This window comes from Camelina sativa, chromosome 7, assembly GCF_030686135.1.
Source record: "Camelina sativa cultivar CO46 ecotype springtype chromosome 7, ASM3068613v1".
NCBI classification, from domain to species: Eukaryota; Viridiplantae; Streptophyta; class Magnoliopsida; order Brassicales; family Brassicaceae; genus Camelina; species Camelina sativa.
Genome location: NC_141886.1, coordinates 17,920,584 through 17,936,877, shown reverse-complemented (window position 1 = coordinate 17,936,877; position 16,294 = coordinate 17,920,584). Strand labels below are relative to the sequence as shown.

At 34.9% G+C, this 16,294-nt stretch overlaps 3 protein-coding genes and 1 pseudogene across 3 annotated transcripts; all 4 read right to left on the bottom strand.

Annotated features, from left to right (window-relative positions):
* Window positions 1-2,474: 2,474 nt before the first annotated feature.
* Window positions 2,475-4,168, bottom strand: LOC147941370 (uncharacterized; annotated as a pseudogene).
* Window positions 4,169-6,064: 1,896 nt separating this feature from the next.
* Window positions 6,065-7,091, bottom strand: LOC147941369 (uncharacterized). Its single transcript, XM_087458494.1, has 2 exons — window positions 6,633-7,091; window positions 6,065-6,226 (listed from the first exon to the last, which is right to left on the bottom strand). The coding sequence occupies exons 1-2, from the start codon at window positions 7,089-7,091 to the stop codon at window positions 6,065-6,067; spliced, it is 621 nt and encodes a 206-aa protein (XP_087314620.1).
* Window positions 7,092-11,628: 4,537 nt separating this feature from the next.
* Window positions 11,629-11,996, bottom strand: LOC109125621 (uncharacterized). Its single transcript, XM_019227601.2, is given in 1 exon segment — window positions 11,629-11,996. A coding segment is annotated over 1 exon segment (96 nt). The 5' UTR covers window positions 11,843-11,996; the 3' UTR covers window positions 11,629-11,746.
* Window positions 11,997-12,966: 970 nt separating this feature from the next.
* On the bottom strand, window positions 12,967-14,707 carry LOC104701211 (aspartic proteinase PCS1). The gene has a single exon (XM_010416858.3). The coding sequence runs from the start codon at window positions 14,477-14,479 to the stop codon at window positions 13,199-13,201; it is 1,281 nt and encodes a 426-aa protein (XP_010415160.2). The 5' UTR covers window positions 14,480-14,707; the 3' UTR covers window positions 12,967-13,198.
* Between the last annotated feature and the right edge of the window lie 1,587 nt (window positions 14,708-16,294).

Sequence of the window (16,294 nt, the reverse complement as noted above, 5' to 3'; positions counted from 1 at the left end):
CTCTAGACTTGTTCTCACAAAGTAAAGAATCTACACAAGCAGGCATTAAGCAATATGTCAAAAATCAAACAAGACTTCTAATCTCTTAGCAAGCCTAATGATAGTCTCCAGATCTAGCTTTATCTATGCTCCTTAGACATTGGTGTGATGCTAAGAGGCTTGAAATCAGATCCTACCCTCTCAGATATAGGATCAGCATTAAGAACATCTAGCCTAGAAGAGATCTACAACAATCAAGCTTGACCAAATCAAACAAACCTCAAACACAACCCAGCCTAACCCATCCTCAAGATCCTAAGCAACTACTCACAAGCATACATGATGAACAATAAAGTCATAAACCCATAAAATACTGAAACTTGCATCATTAGAAAGATAAATCAAAGATCTACAATATTGAAGAAAGAACCAAACTCAAATTCTCAATATTAAGAAAGTTATGAAACCAACAATATTGAAGAATTTAGTCTTTTTCTCCTTTAAAAGAAGTACAAGATCTAAGAAAATAAAAATGCAAAAGGAATAATCCCAAAAAGGTAAAGACTAGGTTTTTGACTCTCTAAAAAACTGGGCTTTTTTGGTGGCTGCAGGTACAAGCCCTTATATAGAAAAAGTAGTGGAAGCCCTAAAAACGCTAAAAGACAAAATAGTCAGGCGGCTCAACCAACTCGACCTGGTGCTCGGTCGAGTTGGCTCCTCTTGTGCTCCTCCCACTCGGTCGAGTCCCTCTCAGCACACGGTCGAGTGTCTGGTCGAGTGGGCAGTCGAGTTGGACTCCGGACCTTGGTTCTTCAGCCTTAGCTCCTTTGTTTTCTCCTCATGATTGCTTCACTTCTCCTCAGCATTGCTTCCATGCTCGTTAAGCTCCAAAATCACCTGTTTATGCATGAAAAGATGCAAGTGCAATGCAACTAAACTTTAATGCAAGAAGAATCCTAAAGCTATGCAATAATGGTCAAAATGGATAGCAAAAGATGCAAAAGATGTGAATATATTAAGGGAAAACAAGGTAAAATATATGAACATCAGTTAGCATAACTCATCATGGATCTAACCATTTCCATATAAGTATGATTACGCCTTTCAGCTACACCATTCTGCCATGGAGAACTAGGCGTTGTTTACTGTGCAACAATTCCTAATTTGTGAAGGAGTATGGCAAATGGTCCAGGATGTTGTCCTGTTTCATTATATCTGCCATAGAATTCACCAACTCTATCTTACCTTATGATTTTCACCTTTCTATCTAATTGAATCTCAACTTTAGTAATGAATGCTTGTACAACATCCACAGATTGAGATTTTTTCATGCAATAGATAGAGATAACAATAACGTAAATAATCATTGATAAAAGTGATGAACTACTTTTCACCTTCAAAAGTTGGAACGTCAAATGGTTCACAAATATCTATATTTATGATTTCAAGAAGCTATGTACTTCTTGTGGCTCCTTTCTTAGTGTGTTTAGTTTGTTTAACTTAATGCAATCTATACACATTTTCTTATTGGTAAAATCAAGATTCAGAATGACTTCATCTTTTACCAATATTTTAATTCTTTCATAAGAAATATGTTCTAATCTTTTAAGCCACAAGAAATATGAGTCATCTATACATGTTTTATTTTTAAGTCTACTTTCAGAATACAAGGAGAGATGTGTCTCATAAGGTTGATCAGCCAGTTTTAACATATAAAGACCATCAACTAATATTCCAGAACCAATTCGTTTAGAGTTAAGAAATATATTAAAACAACCATCACCTTGAGTAGATTTCAAACCAGCCAAATCAAGTTTGCTTACATAAACTAAATTACGGGAAATAGATGGAACATAAAGTGTCTGATATAAATCTAGACAAAATACACTATCGAAAATGAGAATATAGGTACCGATAGCTTCAACTGGTGCCTTTGTCTCGATTTCCCATCAGTAAGTAGTTTTCACTTGAATTTATGGTTTGGATCGTAAGGAATCCCTGTACAGAATCACTACAAGAAAACACGTCTTTTGCGATGGACAAATCTATCGTGAACCCCTCGCAAATCGACAAAAGCGAGAAATTTGCGAGGAAAGTCCGTTCCTCGCAAATCGTGTCTCGCAAATCGGTCAACGTTGCAATTCCCTCGCAACTTTTGCGAGGAAACGTTGTCTCTCGCAAATCCCACGCATTTTTGCTAGGAACTACTATTCTAGCAAAATCCTAGCAATTCTGGATCTAGTAAATCCCTCGCAAATTTGCGAGGCTTTTGCAATTAAAATTTCCGTTGCAAATTTCGGTGCAAATTGTAAAAAAAATAGAATTTTCATTTTGGTAATTAAATTAAACTTGTAATTAAAATTAAACCTGGAATTATAATTAAACTTTATACTTAAGCAAATTAAAAGTACTAAGTTTACAATAACAAAACATAATAACCGATATTGTTCTAAATATGAGAGGATAAAGAGTACTAAGTTTACAAAACAAGTTCATCATTGTTTACTGTCCGGTGGTTCCATCTCCGGTGGTTCCATCTCCGGTGGTTCCATCTCCGGTGGCAGGTCTGGCCGGTGAATCTTCTCGGCGAAATCTAGCAGCAAACTCTGGATCTTTAGATGTAAGATAATCAAAGTATGCATCATAACTATGCATCTTCTATGAATTTTCTTGCATCTTTTGTGCATTGGCCTGTAGTTGAGTTGCCTGAGTTTCAAGAACAGCTTCGGCAGCAGCAAGGTTCGCAGCTAGAACAAGTGGATCTTCAAAAGGAGGAGGCGGTTGAACAATATGAGCTGAAGATGCTTCTGCTTGCATGTTACCAACACCATATATCCGGTTCTTTTTCTTTGGAGCAACCTGCGAACAAAACATATAGACACCATAAGTGTTTACACAAACACAAACATTAACATAAACAATGAAGCATGTTTTACCTCGGCATAAATTTGGTTCTTCACAATTAGTGATAACCCACCAGAAGCACGACTCTCCATGTTATCCGCTGATATTAGGGAAGACTCAGCTTCAGCTATCTTTGACGACACTTCATTGAACACCTTCTCAGACAATCCATCAACAAACGACCCATCAGGTTTCCTATGAGTATCTTCTAGTACTCGCAGGAAATCAGGTAGTGGCTCACCAGTACTCTCAGACTAAAAACAGAGAAATCAAACAACTATATTACTATATTGTATATATGATATGATTAATGAACTTGTGTTAAACATATATACTTACAAGCTTTCGTGCTCGGGCTTTAAAAGAGGTCTGACCAGAACGGTGCTTATGTATTCCGGTGCCATCAGGATCACTATAGCGAGCATTACGGCTGTTGATACTCTTTGCTTCTGATTTTGGTTCACACCAAAAGTTGACCAAGCCATCCCATACAGTAGGATCAAGCCACCGCGGCATTGCGTCATTACCTTTCTTCCTTCACTTACCCTTCCACCGAGACACTTGATCACTCATTCGGGTCTTCAACTTCTTTTCAAACTCAGCTCTAACTCTTCCATTGATGGACGCATCCCAATTGTATGTTTGCTTGTAAAGACATAAAATGAATCAGAAACAGAATCAGAACCAAATTCAAATTTAAACACAACAACAATTTGTAACTTACCGCGAAAGTTTCAAACCACCGGTTTACAACCGGACATGGTGTTTGGGTCCAATTGGCATGAGCTGACTTGAAATCTCTTTCAAAAATGGCCCGGACAGTAGCAACAACCGAAGAATCCTGGTCAAACCTACAAAACATAAGATAAAAGGAATTAGGATCATTGAAAATACAAAACATAAAGATAAACTATATGTTAGATACATAACATTCTCACCACATAGTACCCGGAGGCCGCTTAGGATCCAGTTTTGGTAAGCCAGCACGCCCGGGACTTGCAAGTAACTCTTCCAAAGTGAAAAACACTTGAGAGGCACTTGCACCGTTGACACACGACGTTGATTGCTGAGGAGGATCATTTTGCTGAGGAGGATCATTTTGCAGAGGAGGAAGATCATTTTGCACCGGTGAGGTACCTTGAGAAGAGGCGGTAGAATGTAGCCTTTGAGCAGAGCCAGTAGAGCGTACCCCTCGAGAAGGGACGGGAGGAGATAATCCTTGTGAAGATATGAACCTTGAGTAATGGTTTTGGTTGACAGATCCGTTTTGGTCTCGAGAAGACATCTGAGAAGAGAGGGAGAATATGTAAAATTAATCATTACCCTAAATTAAAAACAAAAATTAAAACACCTAATCACAATCGAATTGAATTAAAAACCCTAATCCCAATCGAAACCCTAATCCCAATCGAATCGAAACCCTAATCCCAATCGAAACCCTAATCCCAATCGAAACCCTAATCCCAATCGAATCGAAACCCTAATCCCAATCGAAACCCTAATCCCAATCGAAACCCTAATCCCAATCAAAACCCTAATCCCAATCGAAACCCTAATCCCAATCGAATCGAATTAAAACCCCTAAAATCGAATCGAAACCCTAATTGAAACCCTAATCAAATCGAAACCCTAATCGGAAAACCCTAAATCGAAACCCTAATCGGAAAACCCTAAATCGAAACCCAAAAATTGAATTAAGAACCCTAAATCGACAAACCCTAAATCGAAACCCATCTAAAAAACAACAGAAGAAGAGAGAGGAGGAGGAGATTAGTCGGAGAAGGGATGAGAGGAGGAGTAGCATAACCTGAGAAGGGATGGGAGGAGGAGTAGACACCGGAGAAGAGATGAGAGGAGGAGTAGACACCGGAGAAGAGATGAGAGGAGGAGTAGACAACCGGAGAAGGGATGAGATGAGGAGTAGACAACCGGAGAAGACAACCGGAGAAGAATGAAATCGGAAGAAGAAGAGAAGTTTTTAGGGTTTGTCGGCTGCGGGTGATGGTTTGAGCTTTGCTCAAACTAGGTTTTCTACTTATATAAGAAATTAATGGCGTCGCAATTCCCTCGCAAAATTTGCGAGGGATTTACTAGAGTCCCTCGCAAAAGCATCGCAAACAATAATTAATATAAATTTTCTTATTTACAGTTTTTTGCGACCAAATTGCGAGGGACTCTTGCAAATCCCTCGCAAAGTAAGTCTTAAAGGTCTAGGTTCAACGGTTTAGGGTTGTTATTTGCGAGGGAATTGCTATGTATTGAGACCTTTGCAATGGATTTGCGACTGATTTTCTAAAGCCATAGCAAATCAGTCGCAAATTTGTCGCAAACCTTGAATATCTAATTTGTAAAAACCATCAAAATAATTGTAACAAATTAGGGTTTAGGGTTTAGGGTTAAGGGTTTAAAGTTTTTTTTGCGAGGGAATTGCTATGTTTTGGGTCTTTTGCAATGGATTTGCGACGAATTTGCTATGGCTCTAGCAAATCAGTCGCAAATTTGTCGCAAACCTTGAATATCTAATTTGTAAAAACCATCAAAATAATGTTAAAAGTTACTAAATTCACCTTATGAACACATTTAAATGTATTTCAGAATAATTCTATTAAGTTTTGTAATAGCAAATTTGCTATGGCTTTCGCAAATTACTCGCAATTCCATAGCAAATTTGCTATGGAGGTTGTTCTCGCAAAATCGTCGCAATATTGCGAGGGATTTGCGAGGAAAGGGACCTTCCCAGCGAATTTGTCGTAAATGCGTCGCAAATGAGCAGCAGATTTGCGACGGAGTTGTTCCTCGCAAATTTGCGAGGGATTTGCTACGGTTTTTTATTTCCTATTAAATCCCTCGCAAATCTATCGCAAATTTGCGAGAGCTGTACTCCGTCGCAATGTGTCCTCGCAAAAGGCTTGTTTTCTTGTAGTGAATTCATTACATGTACATTAGCACCGCTATCTATCCACCAAGTTTTGGAAGAAACATGAGTAAGATTAGATTCGGAAAAGCTTACGAAACCCATAGGATTACCTTTTTTTTTGAACCATTCTCTTCTTTTAGGGCAATCTTACTGAAAGTATCCAACCTTTTTTAAAAAGTTGCACTTGTAATCTTTCTTTGCGTTTTTCTTCGGATTAACTTGATCGAATTCATTCATAATGGGTGGTGCTCTTTGATGGCTCTTTTAATGCCTTTTCCCAACTTTGGATCCAGCTCCTTGAACATAATGGTAAACTTTAATGCCTTTACGACCAAGTCTAGCCTCCTCTTGGACTAGTTTATTAGCCAATTCATTTGATGTCCACCTTTCATCAATTGCATTATAATTGATCTGAATTGGTCTATACTGAGGAGGTAGTAAATTTAGGATTGTGACACTCCTATTTGCGGTGAGGTTTAAAAGAATTGAATTGGTCACCTATGTCACCAAAGTGCACTTATAATTTTTGTCAAGGGCCCTGAGAGAACTCCAGAGTTAAGCGTGCTTGAGCTGCAGTAGTGTCAGGATGGGTGACCTTCAGGAAAATGATTGTCGGAACTGTGCGAGTGAAGACAAAACACAGGGAAAGATCATGTGGTGATTTGTAGGAATGGTAACAAGTCTTTAAAGCCTCCCGGACGTAGCAAACCGACCGTCGGATATGGATGGACTCACAGGCCTCGTGAGAGGACGTGAGGGCCATTAAGGAAGGTGGGCCCATGGTTTGGGATTGGACATGAGGCCCACTAAGAGGTGGCGGTCGGGGACTTACAAGGATAAATTGGACAAGAAATGAATCGTCCACACTCATTCCTAAATTCTTTAGTTTAGCCGCAAGGTTGGTCATTTCAATGCAATGTTCATGCATAGACCTTGTCCTATCATACTTAATGGTTCTAAGATCTGCCATAAGTTTCCCTACAAAGGATTTGTCTGCAGTCTTAAACCGTTCTTCTATAGCTGCTAGGTAAGCTTTAGCTTTATCTGCATCTGGAAGGAAAGTTTTAAGATTGCTAGCTATGGTCATTTTTAAAAACATCATGCTTAATCTGTTCGCTTTCTCCCAAGCTTTATGAAGAGTTTTTTCTTCCTCAATACTAATTATAGTTAAGGGATCCGGCTCTTCATCACGAAGTGTCAAATCCATATCTAGTACTCCTAATGTGAACTCAACTTTCTCTTTCCATTCTGAGAAGTTGGTTCCAGTTAGGATCGGAACAGTAGAGACCATAGATGACAAACTAGCAGGAAATGATGTTGTGATTTAGAGATATAACAAGCTTCAATTGAAGTTCAAAATTTAAACAAGACATAACAAAAATTATTGAATGCATATGATTTTAAATTATAATGCTCATGTGGGTAGTCATTATAATATATCCTAAGGTCATAACTTTCAGAAACTTTTCTCGAATGATGTATCAGATTAATTAAGCTATATGTGGATATACTTAATTAACTCACATACAAACATTCTAATAAATTATTGATCATGTTTTATGTCAATAGTCTACCTGTGGGTAGCTAATTAATACATAAATATATCAAAATTTAAATATTTTGGTTTTCAATGTGTAAATCATTATAAGATAAAACCATTATGGTAATATCAATTTCTTAGTTATGCACATTAAGAGAAACCAATCTTTTATCACTTAAAAAAAAATCTACAATTTAAACAAAGATTGTAACTTGAAGCTAAATCAAACAAAAAATTCAAGTGTACAAACATCAGAACTTAAAGCTTTAATTTTCAGTTCTTTAAACCATAAATCTATTATTCTTAATGAATTAATTAGATGTTCATAACCATAAGCTCTTATACCACATGTTAAACATACTTTAACATGAACCCTAAGATCTTAAACATCTATATCAATCACATAATGGAATCATAAATAGGATTAAAGTAATTGTAGAAATGATACTTCCTTGTATTGTTCTTGAAGCTTTCTTCTTTTCTTCTTTAATGGCTTAAAGACTTGAAAAAGAACTCTTTGATGATTTTTAGGTGGAAGATAAGGTTTTTCTCCCCTTTCCTATAAACTCTTTTCTTTAAGTGTTGTTTTATTTTCGTGATGATTTGTGATGGAGCAAACCATCTATTTATAGGAGGGAAGAGGACCTTACTCCTCATAAGGGTTTTGTCTGCTAATCTAATCTCAATCATCCATCATAGTAGAGATGAAGACATTGGTGACAAGTGTGAGGACAAATGTATAGCATTGCTTCTCAAACTTGGTTCACTGAACCTAAAGAACATGCAACTTAACACTTGTCCTCTTATAAGGTTTAGCATGACATATACCTTAGCACTTGTCTTTATAAGCATAAACATGACATATAGCTTCACACTTGTCCTTTTTAGTTCTCAAATGATTATTAAAAAAAAACAAAATATAACAAACCCAATTAAATGACCTACTAACTATAAGACCACATACATTAGTAAGAAATAATTATTTTTGTTTGGAATTAGTGAATAAAGAACAAGACAAATAAAAGTTCAAAGAAGCGTGAAGGATAAGTAGTGCGAGCTCAAGTGATGACTCACGTTCAGGACCACAAGCTGCAGCTAACTATTTTTGCCGTCGGGCCTATAAAAGCAAAAGCAAAAGGAGTTTTCGTCTTATTTTCTCCTTGCAAAGAGACCGAGTGATGTTAGTAGAATAACGCCAAGAAAGAGACAACTTTGTAAAAGCAACTAGAAGGGGAACTAGAGTTATTGAGCAAGCATCTATTTAAAGGATGTGTATGTTTGAGAGAGAGATGTAAGGTAAGTAGAGAGAACAAAACAAAGAGTAAACTTGTGTTTTGTGTTCTTGGGGAAAGAGAGAGAAACAAGAGAGATTGAATCGAGTGAGCTTGTAAAGGGTTCAGTAGTGGGTGACAGATTTCTTTGTGTTAAATTCTATTAATAGTGGATTCCGGGAGACAGATCCCGGCCAAGATGTAGCTTCTTCGTTAACGGAATTGCATTGGGTAAACATTTGTTTGGTGTGCTCTGTTTTGTTCTGTTTTTTTGGTTCTGTTATGTTTCGAGTTCGTATTTTACAAACTTAGTTAAGTTCTCGAGATCCCTAGTTTAAGCTTATTCAAGCTAAAGACTTCAACTTTAGTTTCTGTTTAGCTTGTCAATTTTCTTACATATAGAATTTCAAAACTAAACTACAATGATGATTAAACCAAAAACTAAACTACAATGATGGTAACAAAGATGGGAAAGACGAAAAATGAAGAAATTAAAGAAACGTCATTGTCGGGAATAAAGAGAATAATAAAAGGAAAGAAAAGGTAAAGGGAGAAGAGTTGGAACTAAGCTGTCGGCTACTAGACCCCAAGTCCTATCTCAAAGTTAAGGCTGACCAGCTCATCTGTGGCCCCTACTTCACACTTCCCTAACATTTTCAAAGTTAAAAGCGTGTTAGTTGATCATATCTAATATCTTTGGTTTTGTTTTTGTTTCGATATAAAACTTTCATGTGTTGCAACTTGCAATGCTCAAAGTGTTTTGTCTTGGGGTTACATAGAAAATCTTAACTCATATTCTAGATTTGTGTTGGTTTTGACGGCGCCTAATATACTTGATTCTCTAACATTAACGTATCAATTACATTTTTTAATAAATAATCTGACCTATATTTGCTTAATCCCAAAAATATAAGATGATACATCTCCTTGTGACCTTGTCCGACTGTTAATTGATCTTAGTATTCTTTATTTGTTGCATGTATTTTTGTGGTTTATCCATTGCATCTTTCTCCTTCTATCCAATTTCTTAGAATAATACTATGTTTTTGGTTTATATTAATTCTAAAATGTCGTGTTGTGATCCTGATTTCGGTTTGTCTTACTAATAATTTGTAAATATCACAGAGACAATAAAATATAAAGCCATGCTTGTTTGTCTTTTCTTAATGTATTTTCGATTTCTATAATCAAGAATTATGTTACAAGCAAAGTTATAGTATAAATACACACACAAAGCAATTCGTGTTTCCTCCACATTCTAATCAAATATATGATAATGATAATGATTGTAACCACTAGCATTGACTAGTTGGTGAGTAAATGCATGTTAATGTTATAAATGTGGATTGTGGTGGGAGACTAGTTAGACAAAAAAACATCCACGAGAGTTTTAAGACTGTAGTATACATGTCTAGAATTAAATATGTTTTATAATAAAGTAAACAAAGATCTAAAATGTTATTACACCGATCACCTACATATATTACTTTTTAAATGTTTGAGTAATAATTATAAAATTAATGGGTTTTAAATCTTTGTATAAAGTTTTGAAATATGTGTGTATCAGTGATCAAATACAAAGAATCAAAATCATAGAAAATATATTTTAATATCTATTAATTTTGTTCGAAATTGTCTTTTCGTTAACTTATAATATAATGAAAAATATACAAGAACATGACATGTTAAATTTTGTTTTAGTCAACTGATATTATTGATGTAAAGCCTGACTGGTTCAAACGTTACGGTTGCAGTTACGGTTGCGGGAAATTGCGGAAGTGGACGATTACGGTTGTAAGCATTATTAAGCGTTTTGAACGACTGGTTTAGCGGCTTAAAATTGGTGCGTTTGCGGAAAGTTTACGACAGGTTGAGCAGCGGGTGCAATAGCGGTTGGAACATAATAAATGTGATATCTAATATATAAATGTTTAAAAACACCAAAATTTTTATTAAACTTGAATTATAATTAAAATTTATCAAAATAATAATTATTCAAAAAAAAATTCATATTGAAATACTTATTCCTTTATGTATTTGGGTTTTCACCAAAAATTTAATCAAGTAATTTGATAAATGACAAAACATATGCTTTAGATCGTAGATCTTTTCTCTTTTCTCTTAGATCGTGGGTCATTAGTTGCATCGGTAGGAATGGTCAAGTGAGAATTGAGAAGAGTCATTGGTGATTTGTTTTAATATTTTTCACAAATAATCTTATTTTCTTAAATTTCTGATGAAATATTATACTCCCTCCGTTTCAAAATATAGAATGTTTTAACTAAAACACGCAGATTAAGAAGTCTTTACTTTTAACAAGTTTAACCAATCAGAAATAATACTGCATAATATAAAATACTAAACTAATCTAAAAATTGCATAGAAACTTGAAAACATCCTATATTATAAAACAAAAAACTTCTCTAAAACATCTTATATTTTGAAACGGAGGAAGTATTTATTTAGATTTTTTTGAACTTATGTGCGATGTGCCATTAAATTTACATCAAGTTTTCCGGATAATTGTTAATTGGAATATTATTTTTTTCTAATTGTTTATTTTATAATCTCTGCAATCGTATTCGTACTTCATTTTCTCTCATCCTTAATGAGTAAAATGGTTAGATAGAAAATATAACAAAAAAAATTTTCCAACCGCAATTGCCCGCAACCGCAAACGCTTGCGGGTAGCAGCTTTTAGAATTCAGTGGTTTGGAGCGGTTGGGAGCGATTAGGAGCGATTGGAAGCGGTTTGTGTGATTGGTTCCAATCGCTAGCAACCGCTACCACCCGCAAACGCAGCGTTTGCGGGAGGTAGCGGCAGAACCAGTCAACACCGTAGAATACAAGGTAGAATACTACGCACGAAAGAAGGGAGGTTTAAGCCGGCGGACTACAAGATGTCTCTGAAGACAAAAGCCAGGAAAAAAAACGAGATTTTCTCGGAAATTAAACTAAGTACTAACAAGGAAACTAAAGCAAGTTGCCATACATAACAGAACATTTGATAACAAAAACGAAATGAGACAACAACTTTAATCTAAAAACAAAAGCAACCGGCAATAAAACTTTAAGAGAAACAATGGAACCAAGGGAACAAATAACCTCTTCTTCTAACGCACAAACGAATGAGATTTACCAAGGATGCCCACGACCAACTCAAGAATAACATCAACCACCTCCTAACACGATGAGAGCCAATCTCTCGTAACCAAGAACCAGGGACTTCATAACACGACAAGCAAGACCACTCACTTCCGGAAGCGACGACGACGTTGATACGCCCAAGAACGTCAAATTAGAAGTCTTCAAACGCGAGGAGCGAGGCCTAACTTCTCGAAGAACACCAATCACATAAACGAGACCAACATAAAAGGAGAAAGCTATCACCTACTAAGAACAACAAGAAGAAGAAGGAACTCAGCAAACTTAAGATTCTGCCATCACATTTAAACAAAACGAATCCTCTGCTTAGAAAGGAGCCGAAACATCCCAATTGAAGGCTACTAACTCTGCTTAATACTACTCAGGACTACCATAAAGCTACCACTAACAACAACCAACTATGTGATTCCATCTAATTCTAGCAAAACGTCGAAGAAGAACAACCAGAAGGCCAACTTACCGGACAATAGAAACAGAAGAGACCATGGCCATGGATTCACGAAAAACCAAACCTCGAGATCCACCAACAAGAACAGAGCACCCGCCAGATCTAAAGATCTCGGTCACCCAACAACAACCCTCTCTAGAGAAGCTGACCACCGACAGAACCAAACATCCTCGCCATGAAGATTAGCCATTTCCACCAAAATAAATATTTCTCCAAATGAAAACCATGAGATAGATGAACTGCATAACCAAAAAACTAAAGTACAAACGAAAGGGGAAGCCACTCACGGCGTTAGTGAGAAGCGCCAACCATTAGAGTGACTTTCCAATCACATATCTAAAAAAACATAAGGTTTTACTATTTGAAAGAAGAGACAGCGGCGCTCCCTTTAAAAAAAAATTACATGTTAATTTTTATACAATTATAAATAATTATTTAAGATTATAAAAATTTCCGAATCTAATAAAATTAACTATTATAATTTTTAATATAAATCTGATTGGCACTTTTTATAGTTAGTACGTATAGTAGACTCCATGTTTTGAGTTTACTTTGATTTATTAGTGGCCACATATGTAGACATTCGGCTTAGAGTAGATCTATATTTTTGGATTATTGTACTAATTAAGTAGTACCATAATAAAAATAACACCAAACAAAAGCACTTCTGAAAAATTCTCAAATCTAAATCTCATATTTTTCTTCATCCACAAGTCTTTCAGCACGAGTCAACAATCCACAGTGACAAATATAAAGATATTTTTTTTATGTAACATCCCCAAGTTAATATGAACCATATAATGTACAAAACGGTACAACCATAAAAATCTACGTGAACACTTTTAATTATTTTTTGTAGGACATCCTCATTCAAAACTGATATTAACTATGTACCGTCCGATTAAACATCCTCGAACGAATCGAGTCCACCAGAAGAACTCTATTCCCACCGTAGCTGAATCCAACCCGTTTCCTCAGAGTAATCTGCTACAGTCAGCTTTAGCGAAACCAACTCTTCTATTGGTCACATCGAACTCAACCCAAAGATTCTGTTGATGAACGTTCCCGATTATATTACTAGCTGCTCCAAGCATACTCGACCGTCCGATTCCAACGCAGTGAACCCCACCTCCCACGTTAACAAGAACCCTCTCTTTCGGAACAAGTATCTCAACTCCTCTAGTAAACTCAAACACAAGATCACCTATCAACCGTTGGATCATCACCACGTTTCCATCGAAACACATGTCAGCTGTTCCACCGTACACGTAACCTTTCTTTAATCGCCGCCCAACACGTCTTACTATCTCTCCTCTCACTGCATCGTAAGCTGCGTCCACTAAATGAGTAAACTCGGATCCTGAATCAACCATCGTTTGACCCGACCCGCCTGCATCGGGTCTAAAAACCGAACCGGAAATGTTAAGCTTCTTTAAACCGAATTTAATCCCAATCATCGGTACAGTGTAAGCCAACGGATCAAGATTTGGCATTCGTTGACTTTCAGGAAAAGTCAACAGTGAAACGTATTTGAAACCGTGCGAATTCGGGTTATCTCCGAGGTAAAACGAACCGGTTGGTGTAAAACCGGACCGGTTTGATTTGGGTGGGATACAGTAAGAGAACTTCGAAATCTTAGCTTGAGAGACGAACGAGAGACGACCACGGTTCATTCCCAAAATACCCCTATCATCAGAGGACTCAGTAGCGCAACCAAGTATCAAAGGAGGGGTAATTTCGGTATTAGAGAAAGTTATTTTTTCTTTGACGAGGTTACCTTCAGCGAAGGTTCCATCAGCGTAGAAATACGAGTAGTGACATAAACGGTTCGAGTCACAAGAAGTGGGAAGTGTAAAATCTGGGATTCTTGGTTTACAAAGAGGGTGAGAGCAAGGTAAGGTTGAGAAAGAAGAGGAGAGAGATGGGTCGAACGATGTTACTGGTGGGAGCTTTTTGCGGTGGCATTGGATCCATGAAAGTTGGCTTCCTGTGTCAAGAACCATTTGTTGTGTTTGCGGTGGTGTTCCTATAGGAAGTGAGATGATTAGAGCCATTGAGTATTTGAATCTTGATCGGAAGTGGTAGTGTGGAGATGGGTTTTTGCTGGAGAGGAGGGAGGTTGTGAAGGTTGTGGTTTTGGGTGAGATGGGGAGAGAGGTGAGTGGGAGGTGGATGGAGAGTGAGGTTGAGAGAGATACAACATAGTTGAGGAAGAAGAAGAAGAAGAAGAAGAGTGGTTTTGGAATGGGAGACATTTTTTTGTGTGTTTTTTTGTGAAGTGAGAGAGATGATGGAGAGTAATGGAAGGTGTGACTGTAATATATAGACACTTAACATACACGTTTTCTTACTTAATTTTCAGGTTTATTAAAAGGGTTTTTGTTTTTTTGGATATCCCATATTATTTTGGAGTTTTAAGGTTGTATGTAATTTATAGTAAGTTTGTACGAGTTTGACAAAATTGAAAATAAGAAAAATGGTTAGATTTTTTTTTTTTGGGATATAGTATTATTATTTGGTTGTAAATTAAAAATTTTGAAATACTTATCATTTCCTTACAAAAATAGGATAATTTTTGAAGGAAATTATTGCAACCAAGAAATTAATTATCAAGCAATATATAATTGATCCGGATCTAAATAATAATGAATCTTCGTTCGAAACATTTTAGATATATAAATATGAAGTATATGTAACATATTTTAACTATGCTTTAACAAAAAAAATGGAGATAAATAATTTTGAGATGATTATTAGGGTAATGTTTAGTTAGAAAAATAATAACTAGTACTATGTAAATTTTTATTGTATCTACCTGCATTATTACATAATGTTATATGGATTAATATTTGTTGAAATAATTAATAAATGCTCAAATCAAATATAACCAAATGATTTTGTAGACAACTTTTAGAAATGAAAGATTAAAATAGAAGAAAGAATTATTTCTAATTTTCTACATCGGATCTAAAAATATGGTCCAAAAATATGGTCCACCATGTATTCTTGTGTGTCTTCCTCCAAGGAAATATTGTTTTAACTTAACCAAATATTTCTTTTACTAGATTAAGACTCTGCTAGAGTACATGTTGAAATTTATTTTATTTATATTATAATTTTTTTATAAAATATATTTTATGTGATTATTTTAAAATATTTTTGGATAAAACATTATGCAATAAACTAAATATGATGACTTGAAAAAAGACACATATATTGTAAGTTTTATATTGTTAATGATTCCAGATATGTACCCGTGTTATAATACTGATTAAATTTTATTTTATACAAAATTTATATATTTTATATTTTAAAATAAAATTTTAATATTTTGCATTAGGTTATATATGAGAAGTTATTTCAACAATATATATTCTACATCATGACTTGAATGTCATTATAAGAAATAATTTTGTAAATTTAGTTTTTAAAAAGCGAGTTATTATATTATGAGTAATTTAATATATTGTTATACTTTTTGTTTTAATATACTTGGTTTCTTAAATTTTTTTCATATTATAGTGACATATTATTGATATTGCTATAACAAATCAATTTAGAGTGTTTATAGTTTCTAACTTTTATATCAAGTTTCAATATATTAAAAGTATTTCAAAATAAATTATTTGAAATTTATTATATTATATAAAATTATAAAATTCAACAAAAATATGAAATTAAATTTAAATATTCAAATTTTGACCATTTACTCAGTAATATTTTTAATTCAATAGATATTATTTTTAAAGAATAATATTACTAAAGCTTGAATATTTTATAGATTGAACAATTTATATTTGTTTTTAATAATTCAACTTATGGTATATCCGGAAATAAAACTATTTTTTAATTATAATAAATAATATTATAATTTATTTGTTTCACAAAATAGACTCATATATAAAAATGAGAGGTGAAGTATAATGATAATTAACAAATTAATATGTTAAGTTAGATATCAAAAGATTTTATTTGATAAATAATTTAATAAAAGAAATTAATATGGTAAGTTAGATGATATGATTTTTTAGAATATTCTCTTTAAAATTTTTGGTATAACTTATTTGTAA

What these genes read in the sequence shown, in the direction of transcription:
- LOC147941369 (XM_087458494.1), bottom strand. Translation starts at nt 7,091, where the DNA reads ATGGTCTCTACTGTTCCGATCCTAACTGGAACCAACTTCTCAGAATGG. An exon ending in TTCTTGTCCAATTTATCCTT is followed by an intron (nt 6,227 to 6,632) that starts GTAAGTCCCCGA and finishes CTACCTCCTCAG; the next exon opens with TATAGACCAATTCAGATCAA.
- LOC104701211 (XM_010416858.3), bottom strand. Translation starts at nt 14,479, where the DNA reads ATGTCTCCCATTCCAAAACCACTCTTCTTCTTCTTCTTCTTCTTCCTC.